Source organism: Lithobates pipiens, unplaced genomic scaffold (assembly GCF_037356315.1).
Source record: "Lithobates pipiens isolate NorthernLeopardFrog02 unplaced genomic scaffold, aLitPip1_a1.2 Scaffold_13, whole genome shotgun sequence".
NCBI classification, from domain to species: Eukaryota; Metazoa; Chordata; class Amphibia; order Anura; family Ranidae; genus Lithobates; species Lithobates pipiens.
In genome coordinates, this window is record NW_027507718.1 from 511641167 (window position 1) to 511658295 (window position 17129).

Below are 17129 nucleotides of genomic sequence, written 5' to 3' on the forward strand. Positions count from 1 at the left end.
TGCTTTAGCAGCCAAGGACGCTGCCATCTTAGCCTTTGTTTGATTTGCAGGTATAGTGCTGCACAAACACCAGCCATTTGATGACTTAACTGTTAACAGTTGAGAGCAGAAGCAGCTGTGACAGTTGTCATTCATGGGATACCTTATACTGTATAGAACTGTTTTGAGAAACCATTAATTCAGTGGGTTTAGTTCCACTTTAATTAGGGACACTCCAGCTGTTCATGTTAATATTCTAGTGTAATAATCCCAGTGATATTTGTTCATCTCTCTCATTGCAGGTGTCTAATCGGCTTGGTATTCTCACCCACCTGTACCGGGACTTTGAGAAGTCAAAGATAGCTGGATTCTGCATGAAGTTGGCAGAAGGTATCACGTATCATTTTGCACAGAACAGCTCCTCCTCCTCTCTTCTCCTTTCTCCTCCTCCTCCCTTCTCCTTCTCCTCCTTCCCCCTGGCTCCTTGCCCCTCCTCCTCCATCCCCCTGGGTCCTCCTCCACCTCAGTCCCCCTTGCTCCTCCTCCTTGCTTCTCCATCCCCCTGGCTCCTTGCTCCTACTTTTCCCCTGGTTTCTTGCTCCTCCTCCATTAACCTGGCTCTTTGTTCCTCCTCCATCCCCCTGGCTCCTTCCTCCTCCTCCGGCCCCTTGCTCCTGCTCCTCCTCCGCCCCCCTTGCTCCTGCTCCTCCTCCGTCCCCCTTGCTCCTGCTCCTCCTCCGTCCCCCTTGCTCCTGCTCCTCCTCCGTCCCCCTTGCTCCTGCTCCTCCTCCGTCCCCCTTGCTCCTGCTCCTCCTCCGTCCCCCTTGCTCCTGCTCCTCCTCCGTCCCCCTTGCTCCTGCTCCTCCTCCGCCCCCCTTGCTCCTGCTCCTCCTCCGTCCCCCTTGCTCCTGCTCCTCCTCCGTCCCCCTTGCTCCTGCTCCTCCTCCGTCCCCCTTGCTCCTGCTCCTCCTCCGTCCCCCTTGCTCCTGCTCCTCCTCCGTCCCCCTTGCTCCTGCTCCTCCTCAGTCCCCCTTGCTCCTGCTCCTCTTCCGTCCCCCTTGCTCCTGCTCCTCTTCCGTCCCCCTTGCTCCTGCTCCGTCCCCCTGGCTCCTTGCTCCTGCTCCTCCTCCGTCCCCCTGGCTCCTTGCTCCTCCTTCCCTGCTGAGTGCCCACCATAGCAAGCCACTTAACATGGGGGCACTCATGCGTGCTCGCTCCCAAGCCAGCTCTGTGTGTCCATAGGATGAACAGAGAGCGTGGCTCTGCCCTGCGCCCCCCTCCTCACTGGCTGTGATTGACAGCAGCGGGAGCCAATAGCCCCTGCTGCTTTATCTGATCCAATCAGAAGGGGAGAGCCAGAGCTCTCCTACACATCGCTGGAATGAGATCAGGCTTGGGTAAGTATTAGGGGGGCTTTGAGCAACACACTGAAGGCTTTTTACCTTCATGCATAAAATTCTTCAGGCTTTAGAACCACTTTAACCTCTTGTCTACCGGGCACTTTCACCCCCTTCCTGACCAGGGCAATTTTCAGCTTTCAGCGCTGTCGCACTTTGAATGACAATTGCGTGACACTGTACCTATATGGCATTTTTCTAATTTTCTTCACACAAATAGAGCTTTCTTTTGGTGATATTTAATCGAAAAAAGTTTTTCATCGTTTGTTATAAAATTTTGACAACAGGTAATTTTTCTCCTTCACTAATGGGCTTGTGTTTACATCACGATCAGCTGTCATTGGACACAGCTAATCAAGTGGTAAAGGGTCGCTGTGAATGGCCTTTTACCCTGATCTGTGATCAGCTGAGTCCGAAGGACACACCAATCGCAGAGTGTGCCGCCTGTGTGCAGCAGGGGGCATGTGGGCAGCGGGATCGCGAGAGGACATCATATGACGCCCTCCCGGCAAAGTAAGCCCGCGCTGTAGCCATCTTTCGGGAAGTGGTTAAGATGTATCTAAACCCCAACAAAGAGCTATTCTTCTTTGGTCTCTATTAAAAGATAAGTTGACCTTTTTGGAGAATGTTTCAGCTCTTGCAGCCTTTCCCCTAGATGCTGATCTCGGTGTGACAGAGAGCGGGGAATCTACTCTGCCCCCGCGGCCACTTCATTCAATTCACAGATTCCTGTGAATGAATCAACTACAAGTCCCATCACCCATTGCAGCTGATGGCTTGCAGTTCCAAATTAACTCCAAGGGGCGCTAATGAGTGCTCTGGTAGTTCATTCACAAGCCCCGCAGATTTGAAACTGACGGCTTGTATAAAGGTACGGGCTGAAAGCTGCGGGGCTTGTCTGCAGAATCCTGACATTGTACCCCTTTATCTGCCTGCAGGAAAAATTAATAAATGCATCTTTTTTTTTTTCCTGCAAAAAATGTGCATTTACTTTCGCTTTAAAGTTACCATTGAAGCATTTTGTTATACCGTATGTCTTCGGTAAGTGCAAAAAAGAAAAAAGTACCTGTTGGCCCTGCCAGCAATCTTATGTGCTGATAACAATTTTTGCTTTTTGAGTTGGATACACTTTAATTCACGAGAGAAACAGAATGGATGCACAGTAACCATATTTGCTTATTGTGCATACGCTCTGTTGCTGGACCTATTTGTTCTCATTGATTTGTGTCTAAGGTCTATGCATTTGAAAACCATATACAGTAGTACCTTGGATTCCGAGCATAATTCGTTCCAGAAGCATGCTTGTAATCCAAAGCACTCGTATATCAAAGCAAGTTTCCCCATAGAAATCAATGGAAACTCAGATAATGCGTTCCAGTGTCACTGCTAGTGTATGCAGTACCGCATGTGGCCAGAGGTGGAGGGGGCACCGGAGACCGCTCGGGAACCAAGTGTCTCCGGCGCCCCTCCACCTCTGGCGACATGCGGTACTGCACACCCCAGAGGATTTGAATCCTGCTCGTCTTGTGAGACATAACACTGGCAAATCGAGCCAGAATAAAAAATAAATAGCTTGTATTGCAACACGCTCGTAAACCGCGTTACTTGCAATCTGAGGTTTTACTGTACTTGCACTTTACTGCACTTACTGTACTATACAGCTGATCGCCATAACTCATGTGATCTTTACCTAGGCTATGATGGAGCTCAGAGCTGAGTTTATTAAAGCAGCACTTGCTCAATTCTCGCCTAGGCAAGAATTTCTTCCCACGCCCTGTGAGTGTGCAGATGGTGCCGACGAGTTCTGCCAGAGCCCAAAGCCTAATCAGAGCCAGTGGGCACATCTGTGCATGCGACATGGTGGTAGCTCCCAAAAGGGGTAGGAGGGTGGTGGAGACACCTTGTAGGCGGACTGAAGTTCTTCTTTAACCACTTCAACACCAGAAGGTTTACCCCTTCATGACCAGGCCATTTTTTTGCGATAAGGCACTGCGTTACTGTAACTGACAGTTACACTGTACCCAAATAAAACTGATGTCCTTTTTTTTCCCCACAAATAGAGCTTTTATTTGGTGGTATTTGATCAGCTCTGCGGTTTTTATTTTTGTGCGCTATAAAATAAAAAAAGTGACAATTTAAAAAAAAATAAAAATGATATATATATATATATATATATATATATATATATATATATATATATATATATATATATATATATATATATATTTATATTAAAAAAATCACAATAAGCGTATATTGATTGGTTTGCGCAGAATTATATTTGTCATTATTGTTCCCCTTTGCAGTGTTATTTTTTTTTTATTTTTTTAACAGGTTTACTTTTGAAATTTATAGTAAGTAGTGCTGGACATGTAACCATCACTTATTTCATTTCAGGAGCCAATAAAGGAGATGCTCTGTGCCGCTGGGTTTTTCGGAGCGCTGGTGAGATCCTGGCCAGTCACGTTGTTGCTCTACTTCCCAAAGTTGACAAGGTAACTCTCTTATTCTGTTGTTTATTAACGACTTCAGCCCGGAAGGTTTTACCCCCTTAATGACCAGAGCATTTTTTTCCATACGGCACTGCGTCGCTTTAACTGACAATTGCACGGTCGTGCGACGTTGCACCCAAACAAAATTGATGTCCTTTTTTTTTTTTTTCCCCACAAATAGAACTTTCTTTTGGTGGTATTTGATCACCTCTGCCGTTTTTTTTATTTTTGCGCTATAAACAAAAAAACTAAATTTTTGGAAAAAAATAATTAATTTTTACTTGCTCTATTTTGCGCTATAAACAAAGAGCACAAATTTTGAAAAAAAAAATATTTTTTGCTATATTAAATATCCCACTTAAAAAAAAAAAAAAAAAAAAAAAAAAAATTTCTTCATCAGTTTAGGCCGATATGTATTCTTCTACGTATTTTTGGTATAAAAAAAAAATCTCAATTAGCGTATATTGATTGGTTTTCACTAAAATTATAGCGTGTACAAAATAGGGGATAGGTTTAAGGCATTTGTTTACATTTGTATTTCCCCGTTCTGCCTGTGTACAAGGCAATCACGGGCCACCAGAGGACATTGCGTCGTCCTGACCCGCGGGCATGCTCCTGCAGCAGGAGCGAACGCGCCCCGCCCGCAACTGAGGCTGCGCAAGCCGCTGTAGACCCACGGCGATTCGCGCAGGAGAGCCATTGTGGCCGATATTTAAGTGGTTAAACTTTCATCTAAAAAAGGGTGTTTGATTTGAAAATGGTTTGTTCTTCAGATCTTAAAGGAGAACCCCAAGCACTAAAGTTCTCATAGAAATCTAAGCCTCAAAAGCCACAAAGGATATAAATCCACTTTGTGTTCCTCAAATACCTTTTTGAGAACCCAGATATTACCCGGTAAAAGTAGCAGTGACATCATTGCTGTGCTGTACATAGCCTGTGCAGAGAGCAGAGCTGTGGGCGGGGCCCATCAGGCTCCACACACTACAGGCTGTCTGCAGAAAAATACAAGAGGGGGCGGAGACCAGACTGTTCACCCTGCACAAGGAGAGAGAGCAGAGCTGTGGGATGGATCCATCAGGCTCCACCCACTACAAACTGCCTGCAGATAACTAAAGGAGGGAGGCGGAGAGGAGACGATCACCCTGTACAAGGAGAGAGAGCAGAGCTGTGGGAGGGGTCCAGCTGGATCCACCCACTGCAGGCTGCCTGCAGAAAAGTACAGGAGGGGGAGGAGCCCAAACCGGTCACCCTGCGCAGTCATGCTACACTGTGCTCAAATGAAATTTTTATCATTTTTTCACACAAATGGAGCTTTCTTTTGGTGGTATTTAATCACCACTGGGTTTTTTGCTAAACAAACAAAAAAAAGACAGAAATGGGAAAAAAAAACATTTTTCATATTTGTTATAAAATTTTGCAAACGGTCATTTTTATCCTTCATTGATATTCGCTGATGAGGCGACAATGATGGGCGCTGATGAGGCGCGCTGATGAGGCGCGCTGATGAGGCGCGCTGATGAGGCTGCACTGGTGGGCGCTGATGAGGCTGCACTGGTGGGCGCTGATGAGGCTGCACTGGTGGGCGCTGATGAGGCTGCACTGGTGGGCGCTGATGAGGCTGCACTGGTGGGCGCTGATGAGGCTGCACTGGTGGGCGCTGATGAGGCTGCACTGGTGGGCGCTGATGAGGCTGCACTGGTGGGCGCTGATAAGGCGACACTGGTGAGCACTGATGAGGGGGCACAGATAAGGCGACACTGATGGGCACAGATAAGGCGACACTGATGGGCACTGGTAGGTGGTATTGATAGGCAGCACTGGTGATGAGGCACTTTGGTGACTTTTATAGGTAACACTGTGGGCACTGGTAGGTGGCACAGAAGCCTCTGCAGAGGCTCTCCACGATCGGGACTGATGTCCCTCTCACAGCCACCAGTGATCTGCTTTTCTTTTTTTTTTTTTTTCTCTTCATGCTAACAGCGCGAGGAGAAAAAATAGCCGATTACCAGCTCTGTTTTCATCACATGATCGGCTGTCATTGGCTGACAGCTGATCACGTGGTAAGGTGCCTGGATCGACCTCTTATTTCGATCTGCAATCAGCCGAGTCTCATAGAATCGCTGATCACAGAGCACACCGCGCATGCCCTACAGGGGGCACACAGGCCACTTGGGCACAGAAGGATGTCTGTGGACACCCTCCCGGCAAATTAGGTCCGCGCTGCAGCCATCTTTCGGCTATGGCCTGGATGGGAGATGGTTAAACTACTGCCATAGGGGTTATCTATAAGGATATACATGGCACCTGCATGTATCCTCACCTGTCAAAGGTCTCCCCTCTGTCTGTTATGAGACCCGAAAAACTGTAGATTCTGTGGGTGGGTCTGTTGTCCAGAGCTCGGTGGGTGGAGTCGTGATGTCAGTAGTCTCCCCTTATCAACATGCATTTTCTCCTGTGTATTTCTTACACTGAACTTCTGCTGGTCTTGTGGATTATGCCCCATGATCACTAACATCCAGAAGAAAGGAGGGGATCTGAAGTACACACAATGCCTTTCTCACACTCGTGCATGAGATATGTAAATCACCTGTCACTCACAGCAAGGGGGGAAAATAGACATCTATTTCTCTGTCTGACCGTTTTTATCTCACTGAAAAAAGATAAGAGGACTGCTCAGAGCTGGATTAACTCTTTGTGACAAGACTAGGCACAGATGACATGAAATCCTATACTGTACAAGGTACAAGCCTTAATAAAAAAAAAAAAAAAGAAATTTGGGTTTACATCCACTTTAAGTGTAAGAAAAGTCTAACTATTCTTCCAATTTTTTTCCTCCCCCCCCCCCCCCCCCCTTCATAAAAAGTTTGTGTACTTGTAATCCACTCTGGTCCGTTCCTGTGATCCTACAGCCTCGACTCCCCTGTGTCAGGGTGGCGGCTGCTGGCTGCTGCAGGGGAGAGGAGGGAGCACCAACAATGTCAGGGCTCCTGTAATTCCCAGCTGTTGTGAAGGGTTTCCTGAGCCAGAGCTGCAGGATCACGTGGCCAGACCAGAGCGGATTTAAAATAGGCAAGTACATAGATCTTCTTTTTTTTTTTTTTTTTTTTTATGCAGGTTAGACAGTTCAGGTAGGAGTCAGGGGAGGGAACATTTTTAAAAATAGTTAGACTTTAGCCCATAGATGGATCAAATCGCGGCCAGTAAAGCAAGGGCCAGCCAAGATTTGAACCATCTATGGACATGCTGGTTGTACTCTCATCAATTCATCAGTTGACTTGGGTACAACCAGCCTGTCAGATTTTTGCATGCAATTACTGCTCACAGCTATAGCCACCAGCGGTAATCCTTGTGTTATGCCAGCCGGGAAGCTCCCTGGCCCTCCCACCGCTGGCAGAATGCAATAGCACTGCGGGAGGGATTCCCCCATCAACACCATCAGTGTTGATGGGGGAATCGAGCAATTCCTACCACTTATGGAAGGAAAGAGAATCGAATTGTCCTATGGATTGCTTTTCGTCTAAGGCTTTTCTTCCACTTTAGATACGTTTTTGTAGCCAGAGTTGAGCTTTAACCACTTAAGGACCGGAAGGATTTACCCCCTTAATGACCAGGCCATTTTTTGCAATACGGCACTGCGCCGCTTTAACTGACAATTTGCGATTGTACGACGCTGTACACAAACAAAATTGACGTCCTTTTTTTTCCACAAATAGAAGTTTCTTTTGGTGGTATTTGATCACCTCTGCGGTTTTTACTTTTTGCTCTATAAACAAAGAGCATCCATTTTGAAAAAAGACAAACACATTTTTTATATTTTTGCTATAATATGTATCCAAAAAATAATATATTAAAAAAAAAAAAATTTATTCATCAGTTTAGGCTGATATATATTCTTGTACATATTTTTGGTAAAAAAAAAAATCGCAATAGGCGTATGATTGGTTTGCGCAAAATTGATCGCGTCTACAAACTATGGTATGGATTTAGGGACAAATCTGGCCCCAAATGACACCTTGGGGACCAGTGACATTATTACATTGATCGGTGCTATAAAAATGCACTGATCAATGTAAAAATTACCCTGGCAGGGAAGGGGTTAACACTAGGGGCAATCAAGGGGTTTACTGTGTTCCCTCAGCGTGTTCTAACTGTTGGAGGGATGGGCTGCCAAGCAAATTACAGAGATCTCAGTTCCCGATCACTGGGAACAGTAGTTCTCTCTCATGTCACTAGGCAGAATGGTGAATCGCCTTGTTAACATAGGCAGTTCCCCGTTCTGCCTCTCCTTACCACGATCGCCGGTGGACATCGAGTCCGCCCGATCCACGGGAATGCTCCCGCAGAGGTTTCGAGAGCGTGCTGCCGGTGGTGCAACCCCGCCCGCAACTGCGCCTGCATGAGCTGACATACAATGATGGTGGTTCATGCAGGGGAGCCAACCTGCCGCAATACAACTGCAGCGGGCCGTCCTTAAGAGGTTAAAGTAGAACTAAAGGCAAAACTTTTTTTTCATTTTAGATAGAGTAATGCCCCGTACACACGATCGGAAATTCCGCCAGCAAAAGTCCGATGTGAGCTTTTGGTCGGAAATTTCCAAATGTGTGTATGCTCCATCGGACTTTTGCTGGCAGAATTTCCGCCAGCAAAAGATTTAGAGCAGTTTCTCTATTTTTCCCGACGGAAAAAAGTTCCGATCAGAAATTTCGATCGTCTGTAGCAATTCCAACGAGCAAAATTCCGACGCATGCTCGGAAGCATTGAACTTAATTTTCTCGGCTCGTCGTAGTGTTGTACGTCACAGCGTTCTTGACGGTCAAAAGCTCAGAGAACTTTTGTTTGACCGTGCGTATGCAAGCTGGAATTCTGTTGGAAAAACCATCCAAGATTTTTCCGTTGGAAAATCCGATCGTGTGGCATAAGGCTCAGTTCTCTCTGATGTTGCGTAGGATCCAACTTGTGAGACCCCAAGTTGGATGACATGTGAAATTCAATGTTTCCCTATGAGAGCTGTTTTAACTGATACTACACAAGTCTATCCGACTTTAGAAAAGTTTCCTGCACTACTTCGGTCCGACTTTGACACAACTTTAATGCCACAGAGTGTAAAAAGTCACATCAAAGTCGGATTCCAAAGTTGCACTGTAAGGCACGTGGAGTCGTTGTAGTGTGCACCGAGCCTAAGAGGGTTACACACCCGACTGTTTTTGTTTTCTTTACATTCATATCCCATTGGGGTGATTTTCCCTTCACTTCCTGTCTCATAGTCAAAACAGTAAGTGAACTTCAAAGTGAGGAAATGACCATTGGAGTATTTCCCCTCTATTCTTGTTCTGGTGACAACCCAAATTTTTATTTTTTTTTACTTTTACACTCGGTGCAAACGGTAAACAAGACAAACGGTGAATCTCCTATTACAGGGTCACAGACAGCAATAAAAGCCCGACAGCGGTTCTAATCCCTCTCAACTCTATTCAACACGCAAAAAAAAAATAAAAAAATGTCCCCTTTTATTTATACGTTAAACCTTGTTTTTAGGTGCCCCACTATGGTTTAGATCTGGCCCAAGTGTAAGATCTGGTTCATGATGGGTATTCAGATGGGCAGATCTCTGGTGGCCCATTCTCTTTTTAGATGATCGTTCTCCTCTGTGGCCCTGGGCTGATTGTGTCTTCTTCCTTGTAGGTCTTATTCCAAGGAGAACTGGGTCTACCTGTGCTTGCTGAGGGCTCTGTGTGGAACAGTTGGGACCTCCTGAAAGAGGGTGAGATTATAATTTAAATCCAAAATCACTATATCCTTAGAAACCTCCAACCTACGAGATCTTCTAACCCTACTTTCCAAACAAAAGCTGGAGTTGGGATTTATGTCTTGCATTCTTTCTCAAGCATCTGTCTATACCCACCCACAGGTATGTGCGATGGAAATGATTAGAGTTACATAGCCAAACTTGGCCAACCACCGCTGTCTGTTTTCATGTTCACGGGGGACTGTGTGATTAAAAAAAGAAAAAAAGCTGGATATTTTTTCTGCAGTTCTTGTGGGTCCCGAATCAAAGAACAAGCCTCAGCATGCTGATCAAACATTATGATGTACAGGTCTTGGGTGCACTAACTAGTTTTCCTTCTGCGCAGGTTTTATTCAGGTCCTGGACAAAGCCCGGAGCAGCCAACATGGCAATGATCTGCAGCGGTTCAGCCTCTTGAGGCTCAAGCAGTCATCAGCTGTGGGAGGAGCCTATCTGGGAGCCAAGAACATCGGGCAAGATCTGCCTCTTAACTACCAAGATAACGTGGATATCTTCTACACCCATTCCTTCACATAGACCGCGGGATGTGCTCTACATTGTGATCCTGGTTCTCATGTACTCTACTAATACCTATAATGGAAGGGGTAGGTAGAGGAGAGATATGGTCTACCTCAATCTTCCAGTGATGAAGACTCTTTTTTTATTAAAGCTAAAGAGTGCAAAATTTGGTGCAGCTGCGCATGGTAGCCAATCCGCTTCTAAATTTGGCTTGTTTGGTTAAAGTGGTTGTAAACCCTCATATACCCAGTGACATGAACAGCCTCAGATGATACACAGAGCTGAAACAAATCTCCTTACATAAGTTTTACTTATATATCTGCTGTCTTCCCCTTTCTACGCTCTTTAGAAAGTGCACATCATGTTGTAAATCTTTCTTCCTGTTTCAGCAGTGGGTTGGGAGTCTAGGCTTACAATGTGTGAGGAACAAGAACAGTTTGGGACTTTATATGAGGCGTGACCTGGTAAGATCCAGTGCCTCCATCCCTGTCTAAATGAATGGGGAAAAGGGCGGTGGGACTTTAAATGAAGCACATAGGTATATGAAGATACAATTATTGATGACCATAATAACAGCAATATTCTGATATATAATAGTGATCATAATGCATGATGGAATCAGTACAGTTGAGATATCGAGATATATACACAAATATATTAAAATAAAGACAAATCATCACATAAAATAGGCAGTTGATATCACATAATGCATATATGAAGAGTATGACAAGTAGAGACACAGCATTAAACAGCTCTACGCATTTCATGGATTGATCCAATCTTCAGGAGCAAGCACGTGGCTTGGAGTATGTAATATATGATGGTAGAGGAAATATCTATATGGTCTGACCCTGCCAAGGAAAGGGGATTGGTAATGAAAGGTAGGAATAAAAAATTAAACCCATAAAGGGCCCCACAGTCTAAAATATTTACAGACGTAGCTGTATGATGAAAGTGTGGCACTACAGATTGGAAACCCACTAGGGGCATCACTACTGGGAGCTGAAGTGGTGTGGAATGGCTTATTGCCCAGCAAGGACAAAATCCAGGGAGGTAGATTTCCAAAAGGTGAAAATGGGTCCTGGGTAACCAAGATACTGAAACCAGACACGGACTACTGTGAGAGTAATACAATACATATAGCGTGCAATGTGTCCTCCACTCGGTAGAGGGTAGGACAAATAGTGTTATTATTGTAGTGAGTAGTGTCGGTAAAATCCGAGCAGGTGCAGATAGGTTGCAAGGGTGGTGAAGTATTGAAAGTTATAAAGTAAAATCATGAAAAAGATTAACTAGAAACCAATTACCAAAAAGATCCAATAAAAGGTGATTGGTAATTGAAGGGTGTACAAATTACCTGAGACTAAACCATAAAAAGTTTCCAATCCACAGTGATGCAGTTTGAGCCATAGGGAATATATAAGTAGGACCACCATAGTGAATCAACCTCCCATGAATGAAGCCTATATTGACACGGCTGCCACACGCCCACCAACGTTACGCAGGCGTGCGCTGGGGAAAGGAGGCGCCAACAATTGGACGGCCAAGATTCGTGCCAAATAGATCCCTCCAATCGGCTGCCAGATGGACAAAAAATGTGCTGGCACAATGGCGACACAACTGAATATTGCTGTTATTATTTATCTTCATATACCTATGTGCTTCATTTAAAGTCCCACCGCCCTTTTCCCCCTTACAATGTATGAGAGCTGATTGGAGGAAAGGCACACACCGTTAAGTGTGCACAGCCTATTGCATTAAGGTGTGCACCCTAAAGCATGTATGTGTGTGTGTCTACAAATATATGACCCCAATACATTGATCCTCCTGCCGGCATAGTGAAAGAGCAGGGCATAAACACGTCTCTTATGGCAGAGCCGGTAAGAGGAAGATCTTTCCCATGTTCCTGCTGCTACATAGAGCGATAATATCAATGCGCATGGGTTGATTAGGGTGTGCCTGGACACACCCGGCACGCTCTGTGCACACGCCTATGCACACACCCCCTCTCCACATAGGCAGAGGAACAAAGGCAGAACATAGGCAGAGGAACATGCATAGATGTACTCTGAATAGTCAAGCTCTATGTTTATTTCCCTCTAAGTTCCCTCCCGGCACAAATTTTCAAATGCTGTTATCTCCTGTGTCAGAGAACTTGTCAGAAGTGACTCTCCTGATAACAGAGGAAATGAGCAAAAAAAAAAAAACAGCACTTGGAGCTTTGGAGAGAGATAAGTAAGCACTACAGATATATGTGCTTAGGTCAAATTTAATGAATGGGGTTTACAACCACTTTAAGATTTGAGAAAAAAATCTGGAAGCTCATTGATTTCTGTGCAGAGCTGAAGCAGATTTTGCACCCTCCAGTTTTAGTAAATCTGCCCTTGTGTATTTTGGAGCTGTCATGTTAAAAGTAAACCTATCAATGCTCTGTAACAGTGGTGCCTTTATACTTCCCTCCATCAGCTTTTTCAAACACTCCTCCTTTCCAAAGAATGTGCAACCAAGGCAGACTAAGGTTCCATTCACACTTGTACAACTCCAAAGTCGTGCAACTTTGGAGTGCAACTTTGACACAACTTTGGATGGGTGCGACTTGGATGTGACTTGTTGTCCCTCTGCAAAGTCGGACCCACTGTTGCATGTAAAACATTCAGGTAAGACTTTCATGCAACTTTTGAGGCTTAACATTGAAGTCTACAGCCCTCAATTTGAATGAAAGTCAGTCCAAAGTAGTGCATGAACTACTTTTGAAGTTGCTACGGCTTTACCTCGCACATAAATGAATGGTTATCATTGGAAAACATGGGGTATGACTTGTCATGCAACTTTGATGTCGTATGACAAGTGTGAATGAGCTGTAAACAGCCGTGTTAGGCTCGGTTCACACTCCAGCGACTTAGGATCCAACTTTGAGATTTAAAAGTGCAGGATATGTGAAATGCCATGTATCTTTATGAGAGCCGTTCTAATTGACACTATTGAAGTTGCTGCGACTTCAGAAAAGGTTCCTGTACTTTTTATTCGACACGGCTTTAATGCCAGAGAGTGTAAATTCTAATCAAAGTCAAACTCCAAAGTTGACTGAATGTCACGCAACTTTGGAGTCAGCTAGCATGAACCAAGCCTGACATACGTTTTGACTTTTAGCCAAAATTAGGCAACTTGGCTCCATTTCTTTCTCTACCAGTCTCCCCCACCTGTAAACATATGCAGAAGGAAGCAACACATGACTATCCTAGGAAGGATGGAGCAAGATGAAATGACCAATTAGATCAGCCTTCAACTTTTTTTTTATTAACTCAAAAGGAACCCTTGAAATAGTTTTCTGGACTCCCTTGCTAAAATTAATTTTTCGGATGTCCGTACGAAGAAGACCTCTACCACTGGAAAGGCTGCGACCCTTACAGTGGCAGTCAGAATGCCACCCAGCTACTAAAACAACTGGCATTGGACCCAGAACTATGCTGGAATCACCAGCTGGTAGGTCAGTCAGCCACAGTCCAAGGAACCCTAAGATTCCACAGAATCCTGGTTGAAAATGGCTGCATTAGATTAAAAAAAATGGGACTGGAACCAAGTATTTGTGCACCGGTCATGCTTCCGAGATCAGTTTTCCCCAAATTCCTTTGAGAACCCGCACAGTAGCTGGCAAAAGTAGCAGAGCTGTGTGAGGGGCCCAGCAGGTTCCACTAGAGGCTGCCTGCAGAAAACTAGAGGGGGCGGGAGACGAGACCAGTCACCATGCACAAACAGAGAGAGCAGTTTATAAACTGAACCGTTCCTATATGGCAGAATTTCATCAGGTATTGACTACTCTAGGTCCCATGTCCCAATCTGTTGCTTTCTTGCTTTGGCAGCTTTGGCAGGCTGGCTTGTGGCAGAGTTGGGTGCAATGAGCTCAGCTGTCAATCAAAACCTCAGAGCAGCTTTGTAAACTCAGCCTAGGCCAGTGATGGCGAACCTTGGCACCCCAGATGTTATGGAACTACATTTCCCATGATGCTCAACTACATTGCAGAGTGCATGAGCATCATGGGAAATGAAGTTCCAAAACATCTGGGGTGCCAAGGTTCACCATCACTGTCCTAGACTAACTTGCCAAAATTGCAATGACAACAAATGGAGGCACACAGGCTTGGAGCAAACATGACCCTTCCAAAATGCACCAAGACCTTCATCTGTTAAAAGCACAAAATTCTTCTCATCCTTCACATTTCTTTATCTTTTTTTATGACAGTACTGGGGATCCTTAAAGTGCAACTCCACCTTTTGCTGCCTTGCTGCTACTGTGAAGCTATCTGGCAGGGCGGCCAGCTAATCAGATGTTGCAAGGCATTGTAACCCCACAAAGTGCACTTTATACATTGGAGGCTATTTTATGAGGGACCAGTTTACATAATTGTATGACTCCTTACATTTTGGATCTTGTTCACACATTTGAAATTGTTTTACATTTTTCCCCTGCGTGGGAACTTTGCATCTGTTCTTTTTCTATTTCAATAAAAAAAAACATTGTACCCAACTTTTTAAACATTTTTGGGCTTGAGATATTTGCACATCTTTTAATAGCACTATTAAACAATTTTTAAACAAAATTTTATAAGAAATGCTGTATTTGTTAATGCAAACTACATTAACCATCTGACATAATGTATAACCAGTATCAGAGAAAGTTTGCATTTTTTTTTCAAGCAACACTGGGGCTTTCTAGAAGAGTCGGAATAGAGTCCGGGTCTAGCTGCTATTAGTACAACTTCACTGAATGAATGAATGAATTAAATACTTATATAGCGCACAATGCAAACTGAATCGCCTCTAGATCGTAAAAAAACTGATTGTAAAAAAAAATTTAAATTAGCAGAACTTTGGCAGGAAAAATATTTAAGTGTAATTAGTAGCGGTCACATTCAACTGGACCTGTTCTGTAATGTTAAAGATGGTTTCCTGGCGCTAACATGGCAGCATACATGTGATATAGCGACACACCTATTACCACCCACAGGACCTGTTTAAATCTATAAAAGGAAAGCTAGAGCAATCTTCCCCAATCTCCTTTTTTGTCCTCAAGATCTACAACAAAACCTTGTAATCTTGGAGAGTCGGATCATCCAGAAAACTTACAGTGGGGCCAGGCAAGATCCTCCAGAAGTGATAGAGGCTCATCCAGCTAGGTCCATATTTATGTCTCTAAGTTCAGAGCAGCGCATGCAAAATGTGTATGGAGACATCTTCAATACAGCAGGCTGGTTGGCGCAGTGCACCTGCCTCAGGTGCTGCAGGGAAGATCCAGGGTCTCAAAAATCAATGGACTTCAATATAATGACAGTCCAGGCCTCCATGTCCATTGTAAATTTTAATTATACATTTTAGCCCTTTCTGTATAGCTTGTTGTTTATCACATGTATGCTGCCATGTTGGTATCATGAATACGAAAAATGGTATCAAATACTTACCGCAATTTTCCTTTTTTGCTGAAGCCAGTGCATGGCAGCAAACGAATCATTTTTTTTTTTTACAGAGAATGGGGAGGTTGCAGTAGCTTTTCTTTTATAGATTTAAACAAATACCACAATATAGGGGCAGAGTTATATCACATGTATGCTGCCATGGATTGGCATTAGGAAAGGAAAGTTACGGTAAGTATTTGATATAATTTTCCGTTTTGTAGCGCATCCAAGCTAAATCTTCAGTTCTAATGAGTTTCAGGAAAATGACATCTTCTTGACACAACTGAAAATGGTTTGGAGAAACTACAAAGCATCTTTAACATTGCAGAACAAGTCCATTTGAATGTACCTGTTGACTGCTATCGATACCATGATCTGGATACATGAGAACCTTCAAACACTTTGGTTAATTGTATATCTTTTAAAACAGCAACCAGGTCACTCAATTTCCAGGAATCTGAAAATCACACTTGTTTAATAATAAAAGTAAAAAGAACAAACGTAGTCAAAACATAGCCAAAGTTCAGTAACCGGAATGGATAGTCAGCCAAACCCGAAGTCAGAGATCAATGTAGTGGAACAGCAAGCAGGATCTGGAGCCAGAAGGGATGTCAGAAAAGCAAGTCTTGAACAGAATCGCAGGAGAACGTTTCTGTGATGTTGACCAAGGTGAAGGCAGAGCTCCTCTGGGCTGGACGGTTTAAGTAGCCAGAACTGATGAGTAGAATGTCATCAACAGCTGAGTAACTGTGGAGAGATAGGAGCTGGCAATTAGCCGACAGCTGAGCAGCCAGCTCAAAGAAAGAAGGGCTGAGCCCAGCCCTGATGCTCAAACAATCTCTCTCACTCAGAGTCCTTGAACAATGGAAGAGGCTTGATTCTAATAGCTGGACTAGACTCTTTGAGTTATAGCATCGTTGAGAGGAGCCCCTCGTCCCCCGACATTGGCATTCATGGTTTTTCTTAGTCTTGGCAAGTGCCAAGATTCTGATTGTTGTTCTAATGATCCAGGCTACAATGTACACTGATTGCGGATACCTGACCTTCGTCCCAGTTTGTGCAGAGGAACGTCTAGAGTGGCCTTATGTGTAACTTGCCTGCTGAGCTGCTGGGATTAATGCTCTAGGAGTGGATTTACTAAAACTAGGGAGTGTGCAAAATCTGGTGCAGCTGTGCATGGTAGCCAATCAGCTTCTAACTTCAGGTTGTTCAATTAAGCTTTGACAAAAAATAAAATAAATGGAAGCTCATTGGTTTCTGTGCAGAGCTGCACCAGATTTCGCACTCTCCAGTTTTTATAAATCAACCCCTATGTAAACCCAACCCTGACAATGAACTTCTTCTTTTCACCCTTTTGTGTGGCATGCCAATGGAAGCGTTTTTGTGTTACTGTTTGGGAAGTGCAACAAAAAAAAAAAAAAACAGTTTATTTTGTCAGAAATTCAGAGTTGTCCTGTGTTATCTCAAAAAGCCCTCATAGAAAGAGTCCCTTTCCTTAAAGCAGTAG

The 17129-nt window shown here is 44.3% G+C and overlaps 1 protein-coding gene across 1 annotated transcript in view; it reads left to right on the plus strand.

The window, feature by feature from the left end:
* NAGK (N-acetylglucosamine kinase) overlaps positions 1-14697 on the plus strand; it is a 32489-nt gene extending 17792 nt beyond the window's left edge. The window contains exons 7-10 of the mRNA XM_077478059.1: positions 282-369; positions 3774-3871; positions 9551-9629; positions 10000-14697. Coding sequence (XP_077334185.1) covers positions 282-369; positions 3774-3871; positions 9551-9629; positions 10000-10190 — 456 coding nt within the window. The 3' untranslated portion in view covers positions 10191-14697. The remainder of the gene's footprint in view (positions 1-281; positions 370-3773; positions 3872-9550; positions 9630-9999) is intronic.
* Positions 14698-17129: the final 2432 nt, after the last annotated feature.